The sequence below is a fragment of the Anolis sagrei genome, chromosome 1, assembly GCF_037176765.1.
Source record: "Anolis sagrei isolate rAnoSag1 chromosome 1, rAnoSag1.mat, whole genome shotgun sequence".
Classification (NCBI taxonomy): domain Eukaryota; kingdom Metazoa; phylum Chordata; class Lepidosauria; order Squamata; family Dactyloidae; genus Anolis; species Anolis sagrei.
The window spans coordinates 190,276,326-190,304,298 of record NC_090021.1 but is presented as its reverse complement, the minus strand read 5'-3'; the positions used below and the strand labels follow the sequence as shown (position 1 = coordinate 190,304,298).

At 39.1% G+C, this 27,973-nt stretch overlaps 1 protein-coding gene and 1 long non-coding RNA gene across 2 annotated transcripts in view; one reads left to right on the top strand and one right to left on the bottom strand.

The window, feature by feature from the left end:
• Positions 1–27,973, bottom strand: part of PDE11A (phosphodiesterase 11A) — a 208,967-nt gene that overhangs the window by 16,051 nt on the left and 164,943 nt on the right. Inside the window, exons 13-18 of the mRNA XM_060779634.2 lie at positions 21,798–21,907; positions 17,669–17,759; positions 14,306–14,406; positions 8,375–8,452; positions 4,253–4,316; positions 1,042–1,116 (exon numbers count right to left, since the gene is read on the bottom strand). Coding sequence (XP_060635617.2) covers positions 1,042–1,116; positions 4,253–4,316; positions 8,375–8,452; positions 14,306–14,406; positions 17,669–17,759; positions 21,798–21,907 — 519 coding nt within the window. The remainder of the gene's footprint in view (positions 1–1,041; positions 1,117–4,252; positions 4,317–8,374; positions 8,453–14,305; positions 14,407–17,668; positions 17,760–21,797; positions 21,908–27,973) is intronic.
• LOC137097610 (uncharacterized) lies at positions 10,418–16,462 on the top strand. The gene is made up of 3 exons (XR_010910304.1): positions 10,418–10,541; positions 15,419–15,483; positions 16,007–16,462. It is a non-coding gene; the product is annotated as an uncharacterized lncRNA (long non-coding RNA).

Below are 27,973 nucleotides of genomic sequence, written 5' to 3'. Positions count from 1 at the left end.
CTGCCTGAAAAATCTTGGAATAGCATAGAAGCTGACACAAAGGATCTCCTGTAAAATATTAATCAACTGTTCTTTTTTCTTGGGCAAGTCAGGATGTGAGCTGAGGGTTCTTTCACTGGACACCAATCCCTTTATTGCAAACCTCTAGCACTTACTTCCATTTGCTTTTATTTTGGCTCACTTATGGACTCCTTGGACTGTAGTTCTCAATATCACCCTTGAAAGTAAAGACTTTCTATATATATTTCAGATTTCAATATTAATGTCAAAAATATGTAGTATGATTTTACATAGGATTTGTGATACATTAGAACAGTAAAGACAAATATCACTTAAGTCAAATATACATTAAATAACCAGAAAAATAAAATAAGGTGTAAACACTAAACTAATCTGGGAATCTGCTTTTGCAACACATCATGGTTAGCGGATTCTGGAAGCTCAGTCTAAAAAAAGCAAGCTCTGTCCCATTGTGACAAAATTAGTTGTTAATGAATACTTTATTTACCTATTGTTTCAGGTAAAATGTGCTGAACAACACTGATAGAAAAATAAAATGTCTAACCAATGTTGAAAGTGTACTTGCATCTAGGGGTCTGGTTATCTCTGGTTCAAACAACATACCCTGAAAAATTGAATTTACTGATGTCAAATGAAGCAGCATGATAAAACTTACGACTAAATAAATGTTTACTGCCTAAAATGTAATCTTATCTATTCGGATCTTTTTCACTTATTCATTTATATTTTTATGAAACCTATATTGATGTTCTTTGAATTGAAGAAGTATCTATTTTCAATATGTTATTATTACTGATTGTTACTGAGTTGCCATATAGCAAAGAAAGGCGGGCTATAAATATAGTAAATAAATAATGTTTTATTATTATATAAAGAAACAGAAAACACTATTTTAATAATTGTATTCATTCTGTTTGGGGGACATTGTTTTCTTTTTCCTTGCTTTTGAATTTCCTCAGATTTGTATTTTCCCTTTTACAATGATAAAATGAATAAAATACATTAAGAATCGAGACTTACAGAAGGTGTAAGTTTGAGCTCCGATCTTTCTCTATCTCCTTGCTCAAAGAACTCGCTGGTTACCAGTTCAGCTACCTAAAACAGGAATTAAAAATGTATTAGGCTTTATGCTCCTTGAAAAAAGAACACATTTTTAATACAACTGCCAAGTTAAGAAAGGAGATTAAGCTCATTGTTACTTGACAGTCTTTGGTGAATCAATGGCAGAATGTCAGAACAGTCGAAAAGCCTACTCATCATGAGCTAATACAAATGCTCCCAAATAATAGTGATGCTATTACAACTAAATGCATAGATTTTGAAGAAAGCTAACACAATGGTGCAGTAAGGATTAGGTTCAACCCAAGAGCTGCCTGATATTAGAGCACCTGGATTTTGTTGTGGGCCTCCCATCCAAGTTCTAACCAGAGCTAACCCTGTTTAGCTTCCAAGATCTGATGGGATCTGGTGCCTTGAGGGTATACTGGCCTGCCAATACCCTCTTTAATTTTTTTGTGTGATTGGAGACAAGTATGCATGCTATTGATTACAGGAAGTGAATTTCTATGTATGCTTGAATTCACTTCATAAATTTATGTCAGCACTATGCACACAGTATAATCTCATGGGGATCCCTTCATGGGAATTGAGATGAGAATGGAAAAACCATGATGTCCAAGGGCCCTGGCTTGTTCAGTGAAATGTGAAAGAGGGAAAGGAACTATTATATCTAGCTCCATCTGGGCAAATAAATCAAGCTTTGTGAAAACAATTTGCAAAGTGCCATTGACCTCAGGAGGGAGAAGGGAAATATAGATTGCTGCCAAAGCTTTCTTCATTGCAAGTAAATCCCAGCATTGTGAAGCCTTTGTATGCTACTACTGCCAGGTGGAAGCCAGTCCGCGAAATCCGCCATGTTGTGCATATGGGGTTATGACACAGATAGGTTTTGAATAAAAGTGGTAGGTTACATAATTTGACCACGATTCTATTCTCAGCACCTCCAGAAAGGGCTCAGAAAACCAGTAATTTGGAAATACGGTATGTAATTCTCTATCCAGGTCTGCCAACACAAATCCTCATATCACTATATATCTCAGTTGCCCATGAACATCTAGTTTCGAGCAGGAATTAAGATAGTTTCAACGTTTTGTGATGTTTTATCATTTACATTGATTTAATTGGCCTTCAAAGTGGGTTGAATAATAAATCTAATTGAAATAAAGCTAAAGATATGTGTGAGTAACTTCTAAAAAAAGGAAATACCCTTCTGCAAAGTTAATCATAATTGACTTCAGGCTATTTTTTTCTATACACTTTCAGAGAAAGCCTTGAGTAGTGCTATTTTGTAAATAGAGTAATATCCAGGTGGCAAATAAAAGTGGACAGAAAGGGACAAAATAATTCTTCACATGGTGCACAGTTAAACTCTGGAATTTATGTATACAACATACACTGGTTAGTACAAAAGTGGTACATAACTTGTGAGAACACATTCCAGGGACTGATTCTGTACCATCACTCTTCAACAGAGAAGGCTGAAGACCTCATAAAACTACAACTCCCTTGAGAATGCATCTTGAGAATATACTGCAAGTCACTTCTGGTGACAGAATTGGCCGAGGACGTTGTCCAGGGGATGCATGGATGTGTTGCCATCCTTTGGGAGGCTTCTCTCATGTCCTCTATGGGAAGCTGGAGCTGATAGATGGAAGCTCAACCCGTCTCAAAGATTCAAACCACTGACCTTCAGATCAGCAGTGCCACTACAGCTCCCATGATTTCATTGCATTGACACATGGCAATTAAAGCGGTGTCAAACTGCATTAACTGCACAGTATAGATGCACCTTTGGTCAATCCCTATGCAACCTTGAAACTGAAGAAGTATTACTGATTTTTCATCTGGCTGAAAGGAGCAGCATTGTTTTCCTGTCTCTGAGGCCCCTTTTACACTTCCATATAAAATCCAGATTATCAGCTTTGAACTGGAATACACAGCAGTGTAGAACCCAGTTCAAAGCAGTTAATGTGGTTTATCTGATTTGGGTATCTGATTATATGGTAGAGTAGAAGGAACCTGGGGGGTGAGGGTAGACCTATAGATCCAGCAATCTCTATATCTCTATATCTCCAAAGGCAGGAAAGGTATTGACCTCCTAATACCTTCCTAGTCACAGTGGGTATGTGTGAGCATGTGTGTGTATAATAGTTTGCATACTGAGCTGAAATTGTATGCAGCTGACAGGATGAAATTATTGTGCACCCGTTTTACTATCTCATCTCCTTTCTATGACTTTAAAAACAACTTATGTTTTATGTGTTGTCAAAGGCTTTCATGGCTGGAATCACTAGGTTGCTGTGAGTTTTTCAGGCTGCATGCCCATGAACCAGAAGCATTATCTCCTGATGTTTCATCCCCATCTATGGCAGGCATCCTCAGAGGTGAGGTCTGTTGGAAACTAGGCAAGTAGGGTTAATATATGTAATAGCAACACTCAAAAAGCAGTGAAATTCCAGGCAAGAATCAATCAAGGCCAGCGAACACCTCCCAACAAAGGATCTCCCCAGGAAGCAACCAGCCAGGCTTTGAAGTTGCAAGGCCACTAAATGCTAATCAAGGTTGCCAATAGCAACATTCACACTTGCCTCAAACAGACAAGAGTTCTGTCTCCCACCCTGGACATTATTCCATAGATATATAAACCTCACTTGCCTAGCTTTCAACAGACCTTACAACCTCTGAGGATGCCTGCTATAGATGTGGAATTCTTCTTGAACATGGTCATACAGCATGGAAAACTCACAGCAACCCGACTTGTGTTTTTTTGCTGCTAGGAAGGTTTTGACTGTTCCCAGAAATTGTCTTAAACAATAGTGACGAGGCATCGATTTGAGAAATCGCCAATGAAACAAGGTACTTGTCTTCAATATTTTGTGATTAGAGGAAACTTTAAGAGCCATCACAAAATAATTAGACATTCCAATTCTCTTTTGAAGTCTTATTTTTGAAGACTCGACCATAGCACTGTGCTTACTCAGGGCCATCCCAGAAACAAGAGCAACAAACCTCCTGGCTAATAAACTACACTGAGCAGAAAATCGGTGCTATTTTTAAAAGCAGCAATCCTGTTGTAAATCGATGGCAGATCTGGCCCTTCCATGTCAGGTTCCTGGGAAAACGGCTGCATCAGTACCTCCTCTTTCTTGCCCGGCTATTAATCATGACTTGCCTGTCTTGAAATCTCCCACGGTTTGGTTGCAGCTCCAAGGTCGCAGGCTGTCATTAGCATTGATCTGAAAAACAGAAATGAACAATACAAGCTGGGCAAACCTTTGTTGCTTTTCTAAACAAATTCGCCCTGGATACATAATCTGCTTGAAACAGTCGGAATTAGCAGCGTCTTCCTTTACAGAAAGAATTGTGCAGTTTGGAATTTCAATAGTCAGCACAGTTTTATGTCATTAGATATAGGAAGGCTAATGCATTATAGATAATCAGATAATGAATTTTCAATGCTATCCATTGAATGCGACCAAAGAAACATGTATCACCGCAGACTAACTACTAATTTTGCTGCACTTTGACTAATAAAGTCATATTTATAATATATAAGGCAGATGGATTTTTGCCATGATGGAAGAAAAGAAGTTATTATATAATAAATACAGATTGTGTTAATCTATTTGCCTACTTATAAGTGACTACTGTGGTAAAAGAAAAGCTATAACCATGAGAGGCATTCCAGACACTATTGAAGCAGTTTCTACAGTTCATTGGCAATAAAAAATCATGATTTACTGTGAGGACTACACTGCTTCACTGTAGTTTAATACCTGGCTACAATGATATTTCATAAGTGTTGGGAGAAAGCAAATATTCAGCTGGAGAGAGTGTTTATGTACATTACACAACACATATACAATCAAATGAAGAGCAAGGGCAACAGATATAAAGAAATGGCAAACATACTGGCCTGGCTCAAAAATCTGGGATGAATGAAACAATATAGAAAAATGTTAAATGAGCCAGGATTTGGCTAAAAAAACAACAATTTAAGAATAATTCTCATGTAATGACTATGTGTGCACTACCCACAGTATGTTGTTGTTTATTCGTTCAGTTGCTTCCAACTCTTTGTGACCTCATGGACCAGCCCATGCCAGCGTTCCCCGTCTGCCGTGGCCACCCCTAGCTCCTTCAAGGTCAAGTCAGTCACTTCAAGGATACCATCCATCCATCTTGCCCTTGGTCGGCCCCTCTTCCTTTTTCCTTCCATTCTCCCCAAGCTTCTCTAAGCTTTCCTGTCTTCTCATGATGTGGCCTTCACATCATGAGAAGTACTTCATCTTTGCCTCCAATATCCTTCCCTCCAATGAAAAGCTGGGCTTTATTTCCTGAAGTATTGACTCGTTGGATCTTCTTGTGGTCCAAGGCACTCTCAGAACTTTCCTCCAGCACCACAGTTCAAAAGCATCTATCTATCTTCGCTCAGTCTTCTTTATGGTCCAGCTCTCACATCCGTAGGTGACTATGGGGAATACCATTCCTTTAACTATGTAGATCTTTGTTGCCAGTGTGATGTTTCTACTCTTCACTATTTTATCGAGACTGGTCATTGCTCTCCTCCCAAGAAGTAAGTATCTTCTGATTTCCTGACTGCAGTCTGCATCTGAGGTAATTTGCATGTCTAGAAATACAAAATCTGTCACTGCTTCCACATTTTCTCCCTCTATTTGCCAGTTATCAATCAGTCTGGTTGCACAATCTTGGTTTTTTTATGTTTACCCACAGGATAGCTCTTGGTTAATGACACTTCTGTGTTTGTCTGGTATCTTCAAAAGGATTTGAAGGGGATTTTGGGGTGAATGAAGCGACTAGTAAACTACACAAATATGTCCCTAGGAATTATGGGCTCACATTGGAAGCCATAGATATGTTGTTTGACTGTGCGATTAAGAAAGATGTGTAGGTGCACTTGCAGACCAGGCATTGTGGGTGGCCAGATGACTTCTGGTGACTGCAACTCCAATGCACAAGTAATAGAATAGTTTTGAGAGGGAGCAGTTTTCAATAAAGATACAACTGGCAGGAGGAGCAGGCTTCACACTTTCTCCAGTTCTCCTCACTTCTGCTTTTTCATCTTCCCCTTGCAGCTTTTCCACTGAAAATAGCATCATCCTTAAGCAGTGAAAAAGTTGACCATAATGGTTTTGCCCGAAGCCCTGTGTATGGTTCACTTACATGGCTTTGATTTACACTACTTGCTGGCTTGTGTGGCTCAAAGAAGAACAGTTGATCTCTATGTGGACCAATGCTAGGCTGACCTATATGCCACTCCCCCTTGACTTACTATGCAGCTTCTGTACAGTAAGTAGTCACTCCCTGCCACTCTCCCACATGTCCATGCAGCAGGTGGAACCCCAGAAGCATCTCATAGCCAGATGCAAAAGGATTACAGGAGCACTCAGACCTCTGGAGGATCCTGATAGAGCTTAGTGCAGATAACATTTTTCAATCTGGGTAGGGGGATGTAGATAGACACTTCCGCGATCTTGCACATTTCTCACAAAATGGAAAGCCATGCAGAACATCAGATGCTATTCATTAAGAGGGAGGTTTGGGTACTGCAGAGAGAGGAAAGGAATACCAACTCCTGCAACACCCTAAAAAAGGAAACTTACAGGTATTTGTCCCAATAGGATGCCAGCCATTTGCAGCTAATGCAAGCTAGTTTGATTTCTATGTGTCATTACCTTTTTGTGCCAGACAGTAAGCAGCACTGCTCCTATTGTTCTGGATGCTCTTTTCAAGGTATACCTAGTTAGGAGTATTGGCTGGTGCCTTCCACATTAGTAAAGTGGTGAGTGCTCTGGGTTTTAGTTTGAAGTTTAAAGGATCTGTCTAAATGCTGAACCTATTTGTGGGACACCTCCTTAGAGGTTGGGAATGAAGGTCAGAATGAATTTACACAACTCAGTGGCTGGTAATCCACCAGTCACTGTTGCAATTTACTGATATAGCATGTTTTACATTTACAAGGGAGAGTCCTTTCACAATAGCCAGGAAATAGTTGGATCTTCCTTCAGCACTCGGAATTGGGACAAATGATCAAAGAATGGCATTGGTTGGTGATATATTTCTTGTCACTTTCACCAGCAGTGGGTGATGTAAATGAGGTCTCTGTATGAGAAGGAACAATAGAAATAGGTTTTGGGACAGTGAGACAGGGAAATTTGAGAGTGAAAATTAAGTAACATTTAGAACTTGATTCCAGGCCACTATCCGACTGCTGCCATTTTAAAAATAAACTTCCCAAGTACTATATCATATTAAGAATGTATGCATTCCTGCCATTCATACCAGGAACATCTAGCAGGGGCTCAGAATAATGATGGAAATCGCGACATCAAACACAGCATTCTCAACCAATGCAGACATCACTTGAAGATCTCAAATTAGGGAACATTGCAACTGCCTATTTAGACTGAGCCAGCGCTCAATGTCAGCCACACATGTCCAAGGCCCCTTCCACCTAGCTGAATAATATTCCACATTATCTGCTTTGAACTGGGATATATGGCAGTGTGGATCACAGAATCCAGTTCAAAGCAAATATTGTGAGATTTTCTGCCTTGATATTCTGGGTTGTATGGCTGTGTGGATGGCCCCCTTGAAACCTGATACAGAATATATCTGCCATGCTAGAGAAAATTGCAGCAGGAGTGACTGAAATGCCAGCACTGAATTTGCTGGCTTGAAGCTACTGCGTGGCCTAAAGAGGGTTTGAAAGAATACTTCAAAAATATTCATCCTCACCTAATGGCTTCTTGACTAATTTTCTCTATGTGCTTCTGCAAAGACAGGCCAAGAAAGTATGGGTTTCTTTTTTTAAAAAATGTCCATAATCTGCACAGAGTAGGAAAAATTATGTGCAGAGGCCATTAAAAGCTGCATTAATGCCTTTATAATTTGCACTGATTTAAGGTATTTTACATGGCTTCTATTGTGTTGTCTGTGCCAAGCCTGCAGTAGGATACATGTACAAAAAGATACATTTTTAGCAAATGTACATGTTTGTATGGGATGTGCCATATAGTTTGTAAAACCTGACTTTTTGTACTTTTTTCCTTCAATAAACTGCAGTTTATACTGAAGTGAATTTAAAAAATGCTTGCGTTTACAAATCATACAGATACAGATAAATTGTTTGCTTTGATTGGAGTCGGGACTGAAAAGAAGCAACATTTACTTTCTTCCACACCAACTGTAAGGAAGAACATCTTGTGTTAAAGTCCCAGTTCCTTCCTAGCATTATTAAATCTGCTTTAAATAAGAGAGAGATCTCACTTACCGGAATATCTCTCGCTGAGATTTAATGTTCCAGTTGTAGTCACCTTTGTTGACAAGTTCAAAAAACTCAGCTCTCTTCCTACAACAAAACACACCAATGGAAGGAAACAGATTTTTATGACTTGGGTGCAATACTTTTCACTAGTATTTTAATGAAGATATTGTCCTTTTCCAAAGTTGTTAAGTTCAGAAAGTACTGTATATTGGCCTGCATCGCTCTATAATGAGCAAGATTCCAGAGAATGTGGGTACCCCTTGGGACCAGCCTGCCTCTGCTCCAGACTATTCAAATTAAAAAGATATAATTGCGGGATGAGTTTTATGGCAGCCCATCAATTTCATAGTTCCCTGATTATATACTGACAACAAGGAAATAAATGATGGAACCATATCACGTTTTTTTAAAACGAAGGTTGAAATGTATTTTAATAGATGTTAGAATTTTTAAAAATATGTAGGGTTTTCAGCTTCTGATAATGGCACAGCCTTTCCTATGTCTTCTTCTTGTGCTAATTAATCACAGCCAATCAATTTTAGGTTGCGAAATTTTCTTCTTTTTTCACTGCTTGCCACTAGAAAAGTCACCTGAAGATGAACAAAATGTATCCTATTTAAAATCAATCAGGTACCAAGTACTAGTTACAGAAAGTATTTTTGGTGTATCGAAGAGCCTTGTTTGGAAAATGGCATTCATAACCATTTGGGAAAACCAGGAATCTTTTGGAAAGGCATGACCTTGTTAGATACCATAACCTTTTGTAAAATATGAACTTTCTAAAAACTTGCTTGAGTTAACCTCCTCCTTAGTGGTAGTTATCCATTAGCATTCACGCAAGGCAATTAGGTTTCTCAGCTGTTAGACTGATATACCAAGATATCTCTTTGAACTGTTAAAAAACAAAGATATGCCAATGCACAAAAAACATCAGTTTCAGAAGTGTTCTTTTCAATGCCCCAAAACATCTATTCTCCTTTAAAACATCTTGGTTTAAAATAAATCATGCTTTCAAGAGACCAAAAATAAAGTAGTCTTTGTTAAAATAACGTATCTAGTTTACTCACAAATTTCATGTATTCAGCATACAGATATATTGCTTATCAATCCAGTTTCAGATAGGATTTGATGTAGTTTCTCTGTGCAGATAATACAGGGCATCTTTCTTATAACCTTATAACAGCCCAAAGTCTAAAGCATCTCTCTGTTCTGAGAGTCTAATAGAGTCTGTACAATCTGAGTCTAATGATGTCTGTACAGTCTGAAATGGAGTCTGAGATCTGAATAGTCCCAAATCTGATCACATGGTCTGCAGTTCCTCCCATAACATAGAGTTGAGGAAAACTGCATACCAATACAGACATATACAATTCAGTAAGCACTCTGAATTATATACATAACTAATATCTAGTGGAGGCTTGAAGAGGATTGCTATTTCCAACATTGAACAGTGATCAGGGTTCAAATCCCTGATTGAATGATCTTTGGCCAGCTTTTGTCTCTCATCTACAAGATGGATGGGAGGATGAACCCTATGTATGCCACCCTGATTTCCTTTAAAGAAAGACAAGTGAAAATGAGACCATAAATAAGAATATCTTAGAATCTTTGACATACAATTTACTTGGCAAGTAAAGGGTGGTAAGTTTTTCCCCCAATTTATAGTCAGGAAGATTGACATCTAATGGAAAGACATGGTTCTTTTAGGAACAAACCAGGCAGATTGTGCTCCCAAAATATTCTGAGAAATGGGTGCTTATTGAGAACAAAATATTAAGACTTCCCTATGGTCTGCACTGAGAATACCATATTACTGAAAATATAGAAATCTATCCAGCATTTTTGTGTGTGTGTCGGAAGAAGCTTGAGAAACTGCAAGTTGCTTCTGGTGTAAGAGAATTGGCCATCTGCAAGGACGTTGCCCAGGGGATGCCCGGATGTTTTACCATTCTGTGGGAGGCTTCTCTCATGTTCCCACAAGGGAAGCTGGAGCTGATAGTCAGGAGCTCACCCCGTCTCGTGGATTTGAACCACTGACCTTCAGGTCTGCAGTCCAGCTGGCACAAGGGTTTAACCCATTGTGCCACTACAGCTCCAATGAATCTTCTATAGTGAACTCTGGGAGAAGAATACAATAGAATTGCCTAGGAATACCATTTCCCCCTGGGTGAAGGTAAGTGAAACTGTGGGTATGAGTTTGTGGTTATGGAGATCCTTCTGCAGAATATTATGACCAAAGGATTTAAGAGGAACCTCCACCACAAACATATGGTAAACATAACATATGCAGTGGGGCCATGCTGAAGAACATCACTGGGGAGCTACATCACAGAAGTCAGCTGCCCCTAGCCCATTTCCTACAGTGTGATGAAAGAGGCACAAGAGTGTAATTTCCACTACTGAATGGCCTCCATGGGATGACTTAAATCGGTGACTGGTTGACTATTTTCATGTTTTTATACTGTCTTTATACTGTTTTATATTGTTTTATTTAAATTGTATTTTTATGCTTTGGTTGTGGGCACCATGATGTGCAGTTGTTAGCTGCCCTGAGTCCCTCTGTGGAGGTCGAGATAGGATGGGATACAAATGTCTAAAATAATAATAATAATTATTATTATTATTATTATTATTATTCTGCAAACTTTCAAGAGATTATTCTGAAAATAGGTTTATGGTTTATTTTGTATGTTTTCTGTTTGTCAGAATCTGTGACACTTCCCTGAAATGCCTTTGCTTAACTTCCACCTGCGTGGGTACTCCACCTAGGGAGGTATATGCCACGGTGCATGTGTGTGTTATCAGTATAGCCTATAACAGAGGCAAATGACTCTCTACGTTCATTTGGGGGGCATTAAGACCAACTTGTTATTTCTCCTCTCGTGCTGATAATGGATTTTTCAGATTATTTAATATAAAGCTTCTGAATTAAACAGGGATGCTTCAGATAACACACATTTTGCTTTATGCAGAGCACCGAAATGCTTGCATGTTACAGGAAGCTTCTAATACAATGCAAAGTCACACAGGCAGAAAGGAAAATTCATTTCTCTCATGCAGATTCATGGCATGATGGCCTAACAACCCCTCTGGGAATAAGTACTGCAGTGATGACAATTTTAACGGCCCAGACTAGCTGGCACACAGGCTTTAAATCAATCTTATCTTTAACTGTTCGCAGGCAACTCCGCATTGCGTCAGCACTACACAAGGTGCTTTTGTGAGTGGCTCCTTGTTTCATTTAAATCGTAATTTTTTTAAAACTGCCACCAAATATACATTTCTCCAGAAAAGAGCATCACTTTAAAAAAATTCCCCTTCCCTGTTGTTTGGCTTTCTTTTAGCAATATATAACAATTAACAAGGAAATAAAATCTTCAGCGGTGACCAAAATGTGACCTTCTCACACCCACCAGGAGCAATGTGTTACATCGTAAAATGCAGGCAGGTTCACCGGCACTCATTTCAATTCTACGCAGTTGCTGCCAAAACCCCATATGCATCTGCGTGGTACCTTTGTGTGTAAATGTTAGGCTTCAAAGGAACAAATAGAAAAGGTCAGAGACTAAAGAAATCATAGACATATTAACAGGGATGTTGCAAGAGGATGGCTGCATCATAATTTATCACATTCCGATGGCAAAGAATAACCCTTCTTTGTGATAAATTATGATACAGGTTCAGATAGGCTAGTCCAACACCCTTTCTTTCCCACAGTGACCACTCATCTGCCTCTGAAACAGACAGTAAATAGGTCATAAAAGTTAGAAACTCTGAACCCGCCCCCCTCCCACATTACTTTCTAACCCTCAAGATTTTGTGTCATACTGTCTCTGAATATGGAGGTCTCATTTACTTAACTCAAACCTAGGAGTCATGGCACATATTTTGACTTCATATGTCTCTGAAAGTGATCTAAGTTTATGCCAATGACTTAAATCAATAAACAACTTCCTAAAGATCGACAGAGATACTCGCAGGAACACCTCAGCAAGCAGGAGTCCAAAAGTGGGAGGTTAAAACCCAGAATCTCAATCTGTGGCTGATGCTGGATGAGAAACTCTCTCCTTGGCACACAGCAGACTGGGCGACTTGGAAGGTGCTGAATAGACTACTCTCTAGCATTACAAGATGTAGAACCAATCTTAAGAAATGGGCTACAAAGTAGAGTGCACAACATGCGAGTGTGGAGATGAGCAAACCACAGATTGCCTACTACAATGCAACCTGAGCTCTGCCACATGCACACGGAGGGCCTCCTTATAGCCACACCAGAGGCACTCCAAGTGCCCAGCTACTGGTCAAAGGAAATTTAGTATAATGCCAAGTTTTTAACTTTGTTTATGGTTTTTTATATATTATAACTGTATTCTCAATTTGCTTTTGACACGAGAAAAAAATCTAAGTTTATGGCCACTTCTGACCATGAGTTCCAATTCCATGTAACATAGTAATCACTTGGTTACTCTCTGAATGAAAACTAGAAAGGACGCTTCTATCTTTAATGGCTGTGTAAATAGAAAGTTAAGACCTGACATGGCAGAACTTTGTGTAAATATTTGAAAGGGTAACAAACTGAGGACAGAGCAGGCTTGTTTTCTGCTGCTCTAAAGACTAGGCTTGGGTATAGAATAATGGCTCCAAACTGCAGGAAAAGGAATTCTACCTGAATATTAGGACTGAATCGACAATGCCATACAATGCAGTTTCAGAATGCAGATTAACTGCATGGAACTAGATTATATGAGTCCACATTGCTATATAATCCAGTTGGATGTGGTTAATCTGCATTATGAAACTGAATTGTGTGGCAGTGTAGAGCCAGCTGAGGAAGAACTTCTTGACAGTAAGAGCTGTTTGACAGGGGAACATGCTGACTTTAGATACTGGATACCCATCTGTCAGATGTGCCTTGATGTGTGCTCTCATTTGGAAGGGAGTTGGAGTGGATGGCCCTTGGGGGTTTCTTCCTATGATTTTAAGAGGGAATTTCAGCAGGTATCACTCATCACTCAACCAGATAACTAACAACAACTGCTGGAATTTCGTCTTCTATAACCATTAAAGATACAGAAGTCCTCCCCAATGTTCACTGTAGTAACCCAACACTCAGGTAGCATCAATGCTAGCCACTTTTCACCACACATTGAAGTGCTTCACTCTGTGAAGAAAATTACACCCAGGAGCACATACTAGCCTTGGTCAACTGCTGTGGTCACAGTAGCTCTACAAACATCTAACCTACCCAGATATAGCATCCTTCCAGAGCACTATGACGAATTAAGATATTGTTACCCAGTGTTAATTCAAGCCACTTCTGCTTCCCATTGCTGACCCCACAACTAAAAGCCACTGAGAAAGAAAGGATCCATAAAGAGGACAGGTTGCTAATGTTTGTGGCCAAAGGTCCCTTTCAGGTCTTGCTCTACCTGACTATTTTCTATATGTTAATGGAAGTTAGATGTACAAGAACATTGCTGGTGGTGAAGGGAATGAACACATTTAATTATACCTGTTGAAAAACATTGTTAGTAATAGTATTAGGAGAGTAAGTGGGTGTCTGTCTGTGGTCTGTAATGGCCATTTCACATATATACATTTTTCACACCTCAAAATGGAAATGGAACTAGCACAGCATAACAGGGAGAAGCAATTAAAACTAGTCAATTGAAATGTTCGTCTTCTATTAATAGGAAGTTTTCAAACTGACAAATTAAGCATGTATTTAATAAAAAAAAGAAAATAACTATATAATGTGTGCAAAACTTCCACAAAACCTAAAATGCCAGAAGCACTAGAGTAAATAACTCAAATGATAATTAAATACTAACTTCTAGTATTATGTGCCCTCTGCCCTCGCTGGCATTTAAAAGGTCATTAGGGGTTGGAGCTCTTTCGGATTTTCATTTGTCAAATTCAGAAAATGCCAATACCTACTCAAAATAGAGAGTGAGGTCTGTTGCCAATATTGACTTCTTCAGGAGCTGCATAAGGTCACTGTAATCCTTGGAGGACAAGTTAGCAAAGATGTTGTGACCCTATAATGAAAGAGATAGCAAAGCTAAATAGCTCAGAATCAATATGGGGTTTTTAAAAAGGTTTCCCAATAACTTTGCAAAGTGTGTCATCATTACAACAGATCCTTCTTTTATTCATATAGTGAAATCATGACAAAAACATTTCCATCAGCCAATGCAATTAAGATGCTTTCCTGGATTTTTCATCCAGACCAAAATTATGGGCAATAAAATAAAAATATTACACTCATAAATATGCCGCAAGCAAATGATGAACAACATAACTCAAACGCATTTGAAATGATACTTTGAAATCTTTGGCTTATTCTGTAACAGAGTCACGTCTCTTGGGTGGATACTTTACTTGATTGTCATTAGGCTGCCAATCCAAAGCTAAACATGCACATGGATGTAAGGTTCAATTTCAGTAAAATCTATTTCCCTGATATATTTGCCAAGGATTGCATTCCAAATTTCTTCAGGGCTTAGTTTTCCTCCTTTGTGCTTCTCTTTGACTATCTGAAGCCAGCATGAACCAAGAGCAACAGATGAGTAACTATGCTTATCTAATCTTGCCTAGTCTTTTGGGATGCTTACCCATAAAGGGTCATAGTCATGGACAAGGATCCCAGATCCTTTCATGCACATAATATTGTGTGCAAGTTGGCACCATTTTAGTACTATAAGTAAGGAAAAGCTGGTATCATTATGCAAAAGATTGCACTGGAAAGAAATGAAAGAAATCTGAATGCAAGGCATGCTTTGAGTCCCATCATGCTCAAAAGTTCCTACAGTTTCTTCCTGCGGAAACAATAGCAATTCAGATTGAAAAGATTCCAAAATAAAAAAACTTAATTTGGCACCTGCAGAAACATGTACTTAGCTGCCATACTCTTCTACCTTTAGCAAATTGAAGCAAACAGCAACATCTCATATTGTGCCATGAAATATTTAATCCTCACTGGTGGCTCATGGAAAAAGTAGAAGATTGTCAATAAACTTAAAAGTCTTATTTTATTTGTTTACCTTTTAGGTATGGATCTTTCAATCAAGAGGAATATGTGAAGACTGAGACTAATTCAAAAAATTATGACCTAGGTAAACAGTTGTAATTCTGCATGGTAAATGCAAATAATTGTTTTGTAATGGGAATGGGGAAGGACTAATCCTAATCTTAAAATAAGCCAATGACCAGTCAATCTTTTCAAAGCAATCTGAAATATATGGCAAAAATTAGAAACACTGAAATGTAAAAAAAATAACACACAGTTTGGTGTTGTTTTTAGCAGAAAAACAAGGTATTAATTTGGGTTGTTGTAGGGGTTTTTTTTGGGGGGGGGGGCTATATGGCCATGTTCTAGAGGCATTCTCTCCTGACATTTTGCCTGCATCTATGGCAAGCATCCTCAGAGGTAGTGAGATTGCCATAGATGCAGGTGGAACGTCAGGAAAGAATGCCTCTAGAACATGGTCATATAGCCTGAAAAAACCTACAACAACCCAGTGATTTCGGCCATGAAAGCCTTCGACAATACAAGGTATTAATTTCATTCTTTCTTTTTTATGGTTTATTTTATTTTATTTCTCTTTCCCTCTCCCTTGCCCTTTTCTTTCTTTCCAGTATAAAAGGAGAAAACAAGCCTCCGGTGGTGCAATGTGCCAGCAGGACTGCTGACCAAAAGGTCAGTGGTTCAAATCCTAGGAATGGGGTGAGCTCCCATCTATCAGCCCCAGCTCCCCCATATGGAGACATGAGAGAAGCCTCTCACAGGATGGTAAAACATCCGGGCGTCCCCTGGGCAATGTCCTTGCAGATGGCCAATTCTCTCACACCAGAAGCGACTTGCAGTTTCTCAAGTCGCTCCTGACACGAAAAAAGTATAAAAGGTTGTTTTGTGCTAAGGAAGCAGGAAGTTAGAGAAAGAATGTCAACCAACAGTTTACCATCTGAAATAAAGATAATTGCATCTTCTGGTGTCTTGATCTTATTTACAATGAATGCTAAGATGAATGTGGGGAAAAATTTCTCATAGGATTTACATTAACTAAGGCAAAGGAAATGCCAAGCTGTATTCTAGGAAGCTGTATTTATTTATGATGCATTAAATGTACCAGAATACTGCAATTCTAATAAAATAAGTAGCAAAGATCAAAACTTCTTAAAAAACATCTCACAATGTTTCAATGCAATATATCTGTCAAAAAAATCTAGAATTCAGAATCCTTTCCCTACAGGCCAGTAGGGCACTATCATTTCATTTTCTATATAACAAATAATAAAGGTAAAGGTTTCCCCCTGACATTAAGTCTAGTTGAGTCCAACTCTGGGGGGTGGTGCTCATCTCCATTTCTAAGCCAAAGAGTTGGCATTGTCCATAGACTGCATGGAGTACCTTTACCTTCCCGCTGATGCGGTACCTATTGATCTACTCACATTGGCATGTTTTCGAACTGCTAGGTTGGAAAAAGCTGGGGCTAACAATGGGAGCTCACCCCATCCCACGGATTCAAACCACCAACGTTTTGGTCAGCAACTTCTGCAGCTTAACCCACTGCACCACTGTAGTCCCTTATAACAAGTAATAGAAATGCTTTAATTCTTTATTTCAGAGTAGTTTTAGATGAGGCTTTCATTATACTATGGCCCTGGCTCATTCACTGAATTTTACTCAAAGTAAGATAATTCTCCTTTTGTGCACCATTTTCCCCACCCTCCTGTTTCTTTCATTTTTGCTTTAATCCAGAAATGTTGCTAACAAAAAAATGACTAGAAAAGTTGTACCACACACTGGATATAACTACACTTTTGGATCCAAAATGCCCCAACCAGCATGGTCAGATTCTGATGGTGTCATTAAAATTTTATCTTTTCTTAGCTGCAGCTGGCATGCTATTAGTCAGCTACATGTAAGTTAGATTTCGGACAATGTAACTGTTCCCTATTCATATTTATAACTGTGGTGTCTTTGCTATGATTGTAAATGTGCCTGAAACCTGAGCAGAGCACTGCAGGATGGTGATGGTGATGATGATGATGATGATGATGATGATGATATGGCGAGTAGAGGGCTGGTCAAGTCATCCTGCAGTGCCTCACTCACTTATGCTGCAAAACTGTTGCTCCAGGCAACTGACTGGAGAGCAGAAGATGGGGTATAGCTTCTATATCATATCTGTGCCTCTGTTGCAGGAATCTGGCTTCTGTTTCTTTACTATCATGAAGAACATTATAAGTTACTCATATTAACAAATGAAGAGACCAGACATTCCTTTGGGTCTGTACCTCACTCTGAATAATCATGACAGCATGATTAAAATGATGGTGCTCCAGAGTAGCAGAAGTCCCGTAGAGCTGAGCCAAAGCAGATCCGATCCTTAAAAAAATAAAAATAAAAATGCAAGAGAGATAAAAGGATCAGCACTAATTCTTCTAGGATATGCTCCTGAGATGTTTTGAATAAAGAAATGCTGTTCAACCATGGCAGATTGTGTCCACTGCAAATGTGGGAAGAGGGAAAGGAAACCATTGCAGGTAAAGCAGAGACAACAGAGAAAGACAACTAATATTGGCTTGACTCTCATCCTCTTTTTGTAATACAATTCCTTATCAATGGACTTTCAGTTGAACTGTATAGTCTCTTTGGCCTGCTCAAGGCAGCCAGGGCTCTCTATAAAAATCAGGCAATTCTGTTGCATGCCTCAGTGATTGCTCCCACCCCCTTCATCCAGTGATGCTGTAAGCCAATGGTTCTCAAGCTTCCTAATGCTGCAACCCCTTAATGCAGTTCCTCATGTTGTGGTGACCCCCAACCATAAAATTATTTTCATTGCTACTTCATAAATGTAATTTTGCTATTGTTATGAATCATAATGTAAACATCTGATATGCATGATATATTTTCATTCACTGGACCAAATTTTGCACAAATACACAATATGCCCAAATTTAAATACTGGTGAGTTTGGGGGGATTGATGTTGTCATTTGGGAGTTGTGGTTGCTGGGATTTATAGTTAACCTACAATCAAAGAGCATTCTGAACTCCACCAATGATTGAATTGAACCAAACCGGGCACACAGAACTCTCATGACCATGAGAAAATGCTAGAAGGGTTTGATGAGTTTTGGAGTTGTTGTTCACCTACATCCAGAGAGCACTGTGGACTCAAAGAATGATGGATCTGGACCGAACTTGACACAAATACTCAATGTGCCTAAATGAGAACACTGGTGGAGTTTGGGGAAAACAGAATTCGACATTTGGGAGTTGTAGTTGCTGGGATTTATAATTCACTTACAATCAAAGAGCATTCTAAAGTCCACCAATGATGGAACTGAACCAAACTTGGCACACAGAACCCCCATGACCAACAGAAAATACTGTGCTTTCTGATGGTCTTTGGCGACCCCTCCGACACCCCCTGGTGACTCCTCCAGGGGTCCCGACCCCCAGGTTGAGAAATGCTGCTGTAAGCATTCCAGGTTGTGCTGTCCTACACTTAACCACCCAAGGTGTGGTTAAGTGTAGTGCTGGCAGGACTTCCCTATGTCCCTGTCTTCCCCCCATGCAGCACGTCACCATCTTATTATCTATATCAGTGGTTCTCAACCTGTGGGTCCCCCGATGTTTTGGCCTTCAACTCCCAGAAATCCTAACAGCTGGTAAACTGGCTGTGATTCCTGGGAGTTGTAGGCCAAAAACACCTGAGGACCCGCAGGTTGAGAACCACTGCAGGAACTGAGATGAAGCATGCTGAAGCTGAAGAGAGTCAGCACCCAACTGTATAAGAATACCCCAAGATTCAAAGAAAGAAAGAAAGAAAGAAAGAAAGAAAGAAAGAAAGAAAGATCTCCTGTTCTTGGTTTACTATAAAACTACCCACAGAAATCTTTAATCAACACGGTGCAGTAGAATCAGGGGCAACAAAACATCAACTAGGAAACACCGTTCTCCGGAGAAACCGTATGGTGCTGACTTAGCAGAGTAATTTCAAGGAGCTGTGATGTGATGCTTTTTTCAATCACATGCCTCTTGATCTTTCATCAGGCTGTACTGTAGTACTTAGAAAGTAAAGCAAGAAATCGGAGGGTAATGTTAGGCTCAATTTTAGGGATCAGCTCATGAGAATAAAACCACAGCCTCTGTCAAGGAGAAGATAACATCTGTTACCAAAGCATGTAGCATGCTGTGCCACAACGTCCTTTTTGTTCAGCCCATTCTGCGATTTCTATGACATGATAAAAAATATGGTGTTTTCATTCTACATGCACAAGGGCAAACAACAAATCATGGCCACAGGCTATTGAGTTCCTTCTGTAAGCTATCTATCTATCTATCTATCTATCTATCTATCTACCCCCATCTATCTACAAACACATCAACATCACCATCATCACATAATCATCCTATCAAAAAAAAAAAAACAAAACAGGCTTGAAAGGTTTCTATTTTTTTAAAGCCAAGTTACTTGAGTTTTAGTTTATGAATATATAATCTGTCAGAACTGATATACCTCTTTCATGTACAACATTTGCAAAATGGCAGGGTGAGGATCTATTCCAAGAAGGTCATACAGATTGGACAACTGTTATGCATGCTGAACTTACATAGCTTTTAAAAGCAGCAAATATGTGCACTCCTGCTTAGGTGCAAGCCCCAGTGAGTGAACACCTGATGGCTTTCTTCTGAGACCCTTCCCACACTGCCCCTATATCCCAGGATCTGTTCCCAATTATCTTCTTACCCCTGATTATCTGGCAGTGGAGACTCAAATAATCCAGTTTAAAGCAGATAATTTTGGATCAGATCCTGGGATATAGGGCAGTGTAGAAGGGGGTTGTACTACAGATATGCATTTGGTATAGCATTTCATTGCGTTATCAGTTCTCCACCTACTAGTCCACACCAGATTAAATCTTCCTTTCAACCAGCAGTTCTCAACATGTGGGTTGCGGTCCCTTCGAGGGTTGAACGGCCCTTTCACAGGGGCCACCTAATACCATCAGAAAAGACATTTTCCAATGGCTTTAGGAACCAAGACACTGCTAACCTTTTCCCACCCCTTCACTTCTCAGAGGCCTCTTCTCCTCTGGAGGGAGGTGGTGATGTAACTCAACCCTGTCCGCTCTTCTCCTCTGCTATTTTAGGAGGAAGAGATGGGAGCAATGGAGTCATGAGGAAGGAGGAGGAGGAGGAGGTGGAGGAGGTGGAGGGGAGAAGGTGAGAGACGGGGGCCTAGGGAGGGGACATGGGTGAGGGCAGGGCTTAGAGAAGGGTGAAGTGGCCTCTCCATGGCCAAATCCCAGAAAGAAAGAGAAGTAGCAATGAAAATACATCCTGCATATCAGATATTTACATTATGATTCATAACAGTAGCAAAATTACAGTTATGGAGTAGCAACGAAAATAATTTTATGGTTGGTGGTCATCACAACATGAGGAACTGGATTAAAGGGTTTCAGCATTAGGAAGGTTGAGAACCACTGCTTTAAACCTTTCCACTACGAGTGTTGGTATTGAGTCACTGGCATTAAAAGGAAAGCTGTTAAGGTAAAAACAAGATACTGTACATCTTCAAGTAAGGCTCTTTCTAATAAATGTCCCTAATCTAAAATCTCTGGGCTAGTTGTTCTCAAAACCTGTGGAACACAGGTTGGGAAAAAATACAAATTGTATTAATTCATAATTCATAGCATTCTTACGATTACCCTTAATGGTAAAATTATTATTTTGTTTCCTTGTGTTTACATCCAACAATACTTTTATGCTTTAAAATATACAATCAATGGTAACTACAACAACAGAACAGCTGTATACACATAAATGTCCTCTGAAAAGTGACCTTTATGTTCCTCTCACAGGAGGGAGTGCAGAGCAACTGCTCTTTTACATTAACCAGGGAAAAGACCAATATTCTGCTTTGTGTAAAAAGAATATGAGTGTACAAGCCAAGAAGGACCCTGTTTGTGGAAACACCTGCTTCTCTTTTAAATGCAATGGGTTATATACCCTTAATACTGCCTGAATATTCAGAGCCAAAGCCCCAAGAATGACAGATGGCAAATATTTAATGATCTCTATTTTGGCATGTGAAGATATGTAGATGAAGGAGAAACTCCAACGAACTGAACATTCAGATTTTGTTTCCTGATTTTATACCACACAGTTATTCATACAGGGCAGGCCAAGTTAACAGCATGAAATAAAAAGTGATTTAAAGGAAATTTAAATTTATGGAGCTCTTTTTGGGTAGTGGTGGGGTAATCAAGAATTGTTAAGATGGATGGTCTCCCTTAAAAGCAAGCCTAAGTATACTTTGCTGTGTACAGCATTTTGAAATGAACGCTTCCTTCTGTAGCCCTTCACACTTCATATATAAGGAAAACAGACTAATAAAAATTAAGAAGCATACTTGGCTTGAAAGGCATTGTTGGTCCCCCTGTGGTCAAGGTCATGGCATAAACATCCCACAATCAAGGCCAAAATTTCAATTTCTGTCAGAATCTCCTGAAAGCCTGCGGTCTGGAAAAAAGACAACAAAACAAATAATATTGATGAATTAATATTCATAGCAATCAGTGATCTTGTTACATATTAAATCAATTGTAAGCTTAGATTAAACAAGAAAGAGAACGGAACTAAGTAACTGTTAAGCTTGATCCACCAATTGAAGTTTTTTATTATAAATGCAACAATAACTCCAGTGAGTAATAGAACATCATACATTGTGTGTAGAGAGCATTGTTGGGTTCAGGACCCACATCACAATATTGCCATATTGCAGTTTAAAAAATGATTTTCCCCCAGATAGAGTTGTGGAAGCCAACTGGCTAAGGTTTGCAATAGTCATTTGGTCTCACATTAGTACCCGAACCCTGGAAGAGGACACTTTCCATCTGGTATGGTCATGTATTACACAGATATCACATTAAGGATGTCATAATGAAAGCAGCAGCAACAGAAAGAGACTTGATAACAGAAACTGAATCTGACATCTTAGATGTGCCATATTCAGGAACCATCATCTCCCTGCTGACGCATGCACATCCATAGTACAGACACAGAGAGAAACAGGAACAAAAACAGTCTTTCTCTTCCTCCAAAAATGGGCCGAGCATCACCAGGACAGACCGCAGGCATCTGATATTTGTATTTCACAAAATGGCAATGTTTTCCTCCTAGCATTTCTTATTTACACTTGTCAATCAAAACCTTGAAATCAATTTAGCAAATTAGGCTTCTGATACATTTACTTAAAGAAGGATTGCGCCATGGTTTCTCAGTTTAATAAGGAATATTTTATATAGTCTTGTAAGAAATATTTCATACACAAAGTCAGCACACACACTCCAGAGCTTACTGCATGTAAGCTGTTGCATAGTAAAGTGGATATAACTGAGTTGAATATTGCAAGTAAAGCTTCTTATTAAAGTGGATATGGTATCTGAGTTTAAAAAGAAATGTTTTACATTGGAGAGTACCAGCCAAGTTTTCACATGTTGTGTCACAGCTAAAAAAAAAATACATTGCCAAAACAATAATACCCAAATAATAAATTTCATTGTCATTAGTTAATATTGCAAAGACATAACACCAAATACAAAAGAGTATTACAAAAAATGTAACCTGCAGGGTAAATGTAGCAAGAGTAGGAAAACAGTAAGAAAGTTTTCTTTTTTGCAAATAAGGCACAAGAGAAATAATTATATTTCCCTTGCATTTAAAATTTCAGCGTGTAAAGGAAAAATGCATAGGACAGGATGATAAAAGGTAAAGGTTTCCCCTTGACATTAAGTCCAGTCGTGTCCAACTCTGAGGGTTGGTAAACATCTCCATTTCTAAGCCGATGAGCAGGCGTTGTCTGTAGACACCTCCAAGGTCATGTGGTCAGCATGACTGCATGGAGAGCCATTACCTTCCTGCTGAAGCGGTACCTATTGATATATTCACATTTGCATGTTTTTGAACTCCTAGGTTCAAAGAAGCTGGGGCGAACAATGGGAGCTCACCCCATACTGCAGATTTGAACCGCTGATGTTCTGGTCAGCACGTTCTGCAGCTTAGTGGTTTAACCTGCTGTGCCACCATGGTATAGGATGATACTGGGCCAAAAATTTATTTTTGCCAGAAAATAAATGACTTTAACTCACAAGAGCCAGAATCTAAAGAGAGTTATAAAGATCATTCTTTTGGGTGAGGAAATTAATTGTATCATACTTGATCTGCTTTTATGTTCTTTGTTATTAGCTAACGGGAATTCAGTGCGATTATTTGTAATATTTATTTGTTGTGAAAGAAAAAGAGAAAAGAGGGGAAAAGGATCTGAACAAATACAACTGTTTAAAAATATGCGGATTTGATCTTGAGGTCAACCCAACAGTCAAAACTCCTTACTCACAAGAGTAGTTTCATTATAATCAATGAGAGGAGTTGGGCGAGTTAAAATGATGGATGTCCAGGTTGCAGCACCAGGTCTGTTGCTCTCAAAGGCCAAGCCATAGAAGAGTAACTGTATAAATGATTAAACATACAAAAGGGCTGCCGAGCTCTGGAGTTATTTTAAAAACTTCATGCTGCACTGATGGCATGACCCACATACTAAGACATTCAAAGCACAGGAACACCATTTATGTGAAAATACTCAATTTAGAAATTGGGTGCAACTATTCCTTCTTCCTAGAATAACCTAAGGTTCCTTTAGATGCCAAAAATGGATGATTAGTGATGTTTTAGTTTATGTTGTTACAGTTTGTGGAATGCACACATTCATGGGATTGGTTTAATGCAGATAGGCATAACCTTAAAAGAGCAAACAGCAAACTATCTTAAATGGAATACCACCATAACATTTTATTTCAACATAGCAGGAACTTCAGATAAATATTTAGAAATACAGTTTAGGCATCCCAAGATGGCAGCCAAAGTCACCAAGGGAATGTGAACATAGCAAATATAAGAGTTCTACATGTGGACTATTATTAATGTCTCAATCTCTGCAATGCCAGAAATCTGGGGACTACAGAGAAAAGCATGGTAATTGTGTGTGTGTTGGGGGGGGGGGGGCAGAGCTCTTTCTGGGGGCAGTGCTCCATTTTGCTCTCTGTGTAGCTACAATAGTGTCCTCACTGTGTGTAATGACATCTTCCACCAACTCTTAGGTTGTTCATGAAGTGATCATCCAGCAACTTTGAGAAGGTTTCACTTTTGGCATATCACTGCTCTAACACAGGGATCAATTGGGGCACAACACAGGGACTCAATTATACTGGGGTCAAAATAAACTAGCAGAGGTCCAAGCTGCTCACCTGCCTCCACACAATTGTAAGATCTAACCCCTGCATGGTCTGCACCATCGATAACTTTCCCTTTCATCCCACCTCAGCCTTCTACTCACTAAAATGGAGAGTGATCTCTGGGTTTTGTTTTTGTTTTTTATCATAAAAGAGGAATATAACATATCCACAGATATACCTTGGATAGGTTACATTCCTTCACAAAAATGTTTAGAAAACAACAAATGAGATATACCTTGGCTATCATTTCTTCCCATGGAGCCGTGATGGCACAATGGGTTAATCTCTTGTGCCAGCTCGACTGCTGACCTGAAGGCTGGGTTCTGATCTGAAGGTTGCCAGTTTGAATCCGTGAGATGGGGTGAGCTCCTGTCTGTCAGTTCTAGCTTACGGGGACATGAGAACCCTCTCAGCAGGATAGTAACACATCCGGGCAACCTATGGGCAATGTTTCTGTAGATGGCCAATTCTCTCACATCAGATGCTACTTGCAGTATAGTCTCACATTGCTTCTGACATGATTAAAAAAAGTTTTTCCCATTTCCCTTCCCATTTCTCCCCGGTTCCAATTGATGTTGACACTATGGACAGGCCCACTGTACTAGGAATATAGAGCACATTCTTTCAGAATTAGACTTTCCAGATCTTAAGGCCTGGACTGTCTTCTCTTATCCATAAAGCAAAGGAGGTACAGTCTCAAAGCAAGAGTATTGTTTTGAAAAATGTGCACGCACATACATGCATACATGTTAATATAGACACACAATAGAGTCCCACTTATCCAACCTTCACTCATCTAATGTTCTATATTATCCAACGCAATCTTCCTCTCGTCTGGATGCACAGCTATTTTAATACATTGCAATGTTTTGGTGCTAAATTCATAAATACAGTAATTACTACATAACATTACCATGTATTGAACTGCTTTTTCTGTTGATTTGTTGTAAAACGTGATGTTTTGGTGCTTAATTTGTAAAATAATAACGTAATTTGACGTCTAATAGGTTTTTCCTTAATCTCTCCTTATTATCCAACATTTTCACTTATCCAATGTTCTGCTGGCCTATTTATTTTGGATAAGCAAGACTCTACTGTATACAGTATTCTCATTTTTATATGTACATATACATATATAATACTCTCATTTTTTATTTGAATTGCATACTCAGTGCAATTGTGGTGCATACTTAATGTATGGGATTTGATGCCATCACCTAGGCTGTCCTCTACAACATCACAACACATCATCTCTAGTTCTCAGGTTTAGGCCTGAAATTTCAGGACTTGGGAGAACCCTATTTAGAACAGGCACTACCAACTCAGCCACTATGCTTGCAATGCCTTCTGTGTAAATCCAAACCACATGCAATTGTGTGTTTCATCCTACTTAGGAGCCCCCGGTGGCACAGTGGGTTAAACCTCTGTGCCGGCAGGACTGAAGACCGACAGGTCGTAGGTTCGAATCTGGGAAGAGCGTGGATGAGCTCCATCTATCAGCTCCAGCTCCTCATGTGGGGACACGAGAGAAACCTCCCACAAGGATGGTAACACTTCAAAACATCTGGGCATCCCCTGGGCAATGTCCTTGCAGACGGCCAATTTTCTCACACCAGAAACGACTTTCAGTTGTTTTTTTAAAAAAATCCTTCTTCCTAGCATGATATCCCTCTTTTTCATCACTTCTCCAGCAATAAGACCAGTGGCATGAAAACATCAGATGTCCTTTTAAAAATAACTAATGGTGACAGTTTAAACTACCTTTAACAAGAGGAAGGGTAAGTACTAAGAAATTATTGTTTTTCAGAAGTAAGACATCAAAAACACCCAGGCATCCCCTGAGCAATGTCCTTGCAGACAGCTAATTCTCTCACACCAGAAGCAACTTGCAGTTTCTCAAGTCACTCCTGACACAGAAAAAAAGTAATTTTCTAAGCTGTCAAATTATAAATTTAGATTTGTGTCAAACATTACAATTCTATACAAAATTGGACTAGATGATGTTCAGAACCACTTCCAAACAACAGTCCAATATTTAATATATTTCATTCACATCAGTATTTCATTAATCCATAGCTTTCTATAACCACCAAGATGAGTTTCCATGCCCAGACTCTTTACTATGTACTTAGCAGAAAGAATAATAACAATTTAGTCCTTTAAAAAGAAGCCTTCCTCCTTTTCTATCACAGCATCTATCAACACTGTTTTTCTAAATCTAACCATACCAGCACCAGAAATTTCATTCACAAACATAGAATATCCACATTTTAAGGAGTGTATAGAAACCAAAGGAATTGTCAGTATGTTTACTGTAATATCCACTCATAAAAGTGTTGAACTGCTTCTCTCTGATGTAGCCTCAATGAGTGTTGTCATAAAATCTAAGATAACCATATTTTTATCCCTCCCTTCCTAACCCGCATTACCAGTAAAATGTGCAAAATTATAACAACCCATAAGAAGTTACATAAAATTTAGGAACAAATAGATGAAATAACAAAATACGTACCTATATTTCAAGGTGTCTTTACATAAGTATCTATAGTTTTAGAGTTCAGTGGCAACACCATTATCTGAGTAATATCACACCTAGGAACGATTTAATGGTATGGCCATTTATAAGCACAGATTTCACGGGGAAAAGTGAGCCTTATGGAGCAACTTAATATAATGCGATACCAGTAAAATATAAATGTATTCACTGGTCATTTATATTCCAAAATGTACAGATATTATCAGAAATCTGAATTCTGGACATTTTCTGTATAATGAAAGATATTTTTCCATTTGAGATATTTCAATTGCAATTAAATTACTAATCCTTTCCAAGTCTTCAAATTATGGATAATGAACACATGTGGTGGAGGCGTGTTATATACTCTGTCCCTCAAGGCTTCCTTCCATGTGTTTAAGTACGAGAAATTTCTACAAATGTCCTTATATACACAGATATAGATTGGAAAAGCTGCTATCACAGTTCTACTTCAAGATCCATTATCCCATTCTTAACAACTGGAAAGCACTTACATGCTATTAGGTAAAGGTTTTCCCCTGACATTAAGTCTAGTCAAGTCCAACTCTTTTAGTTGGTGCTTATCTCCATTTGGCTGTAGACACCTCTAAGGTCATGTGGCAGGCATAACTGCATGGAGCACCGTTATCTTCCCACTGGAGCAGTCCCTATTGATCTACTCACATTTGCATGTTTTCGAACTGCTAGGTTGGCAGAAGCTGGGGCGAACAGTGGGTGCTCACACTGCTCTCCGGATTCAAACTGCCAGCCATTCAGTCA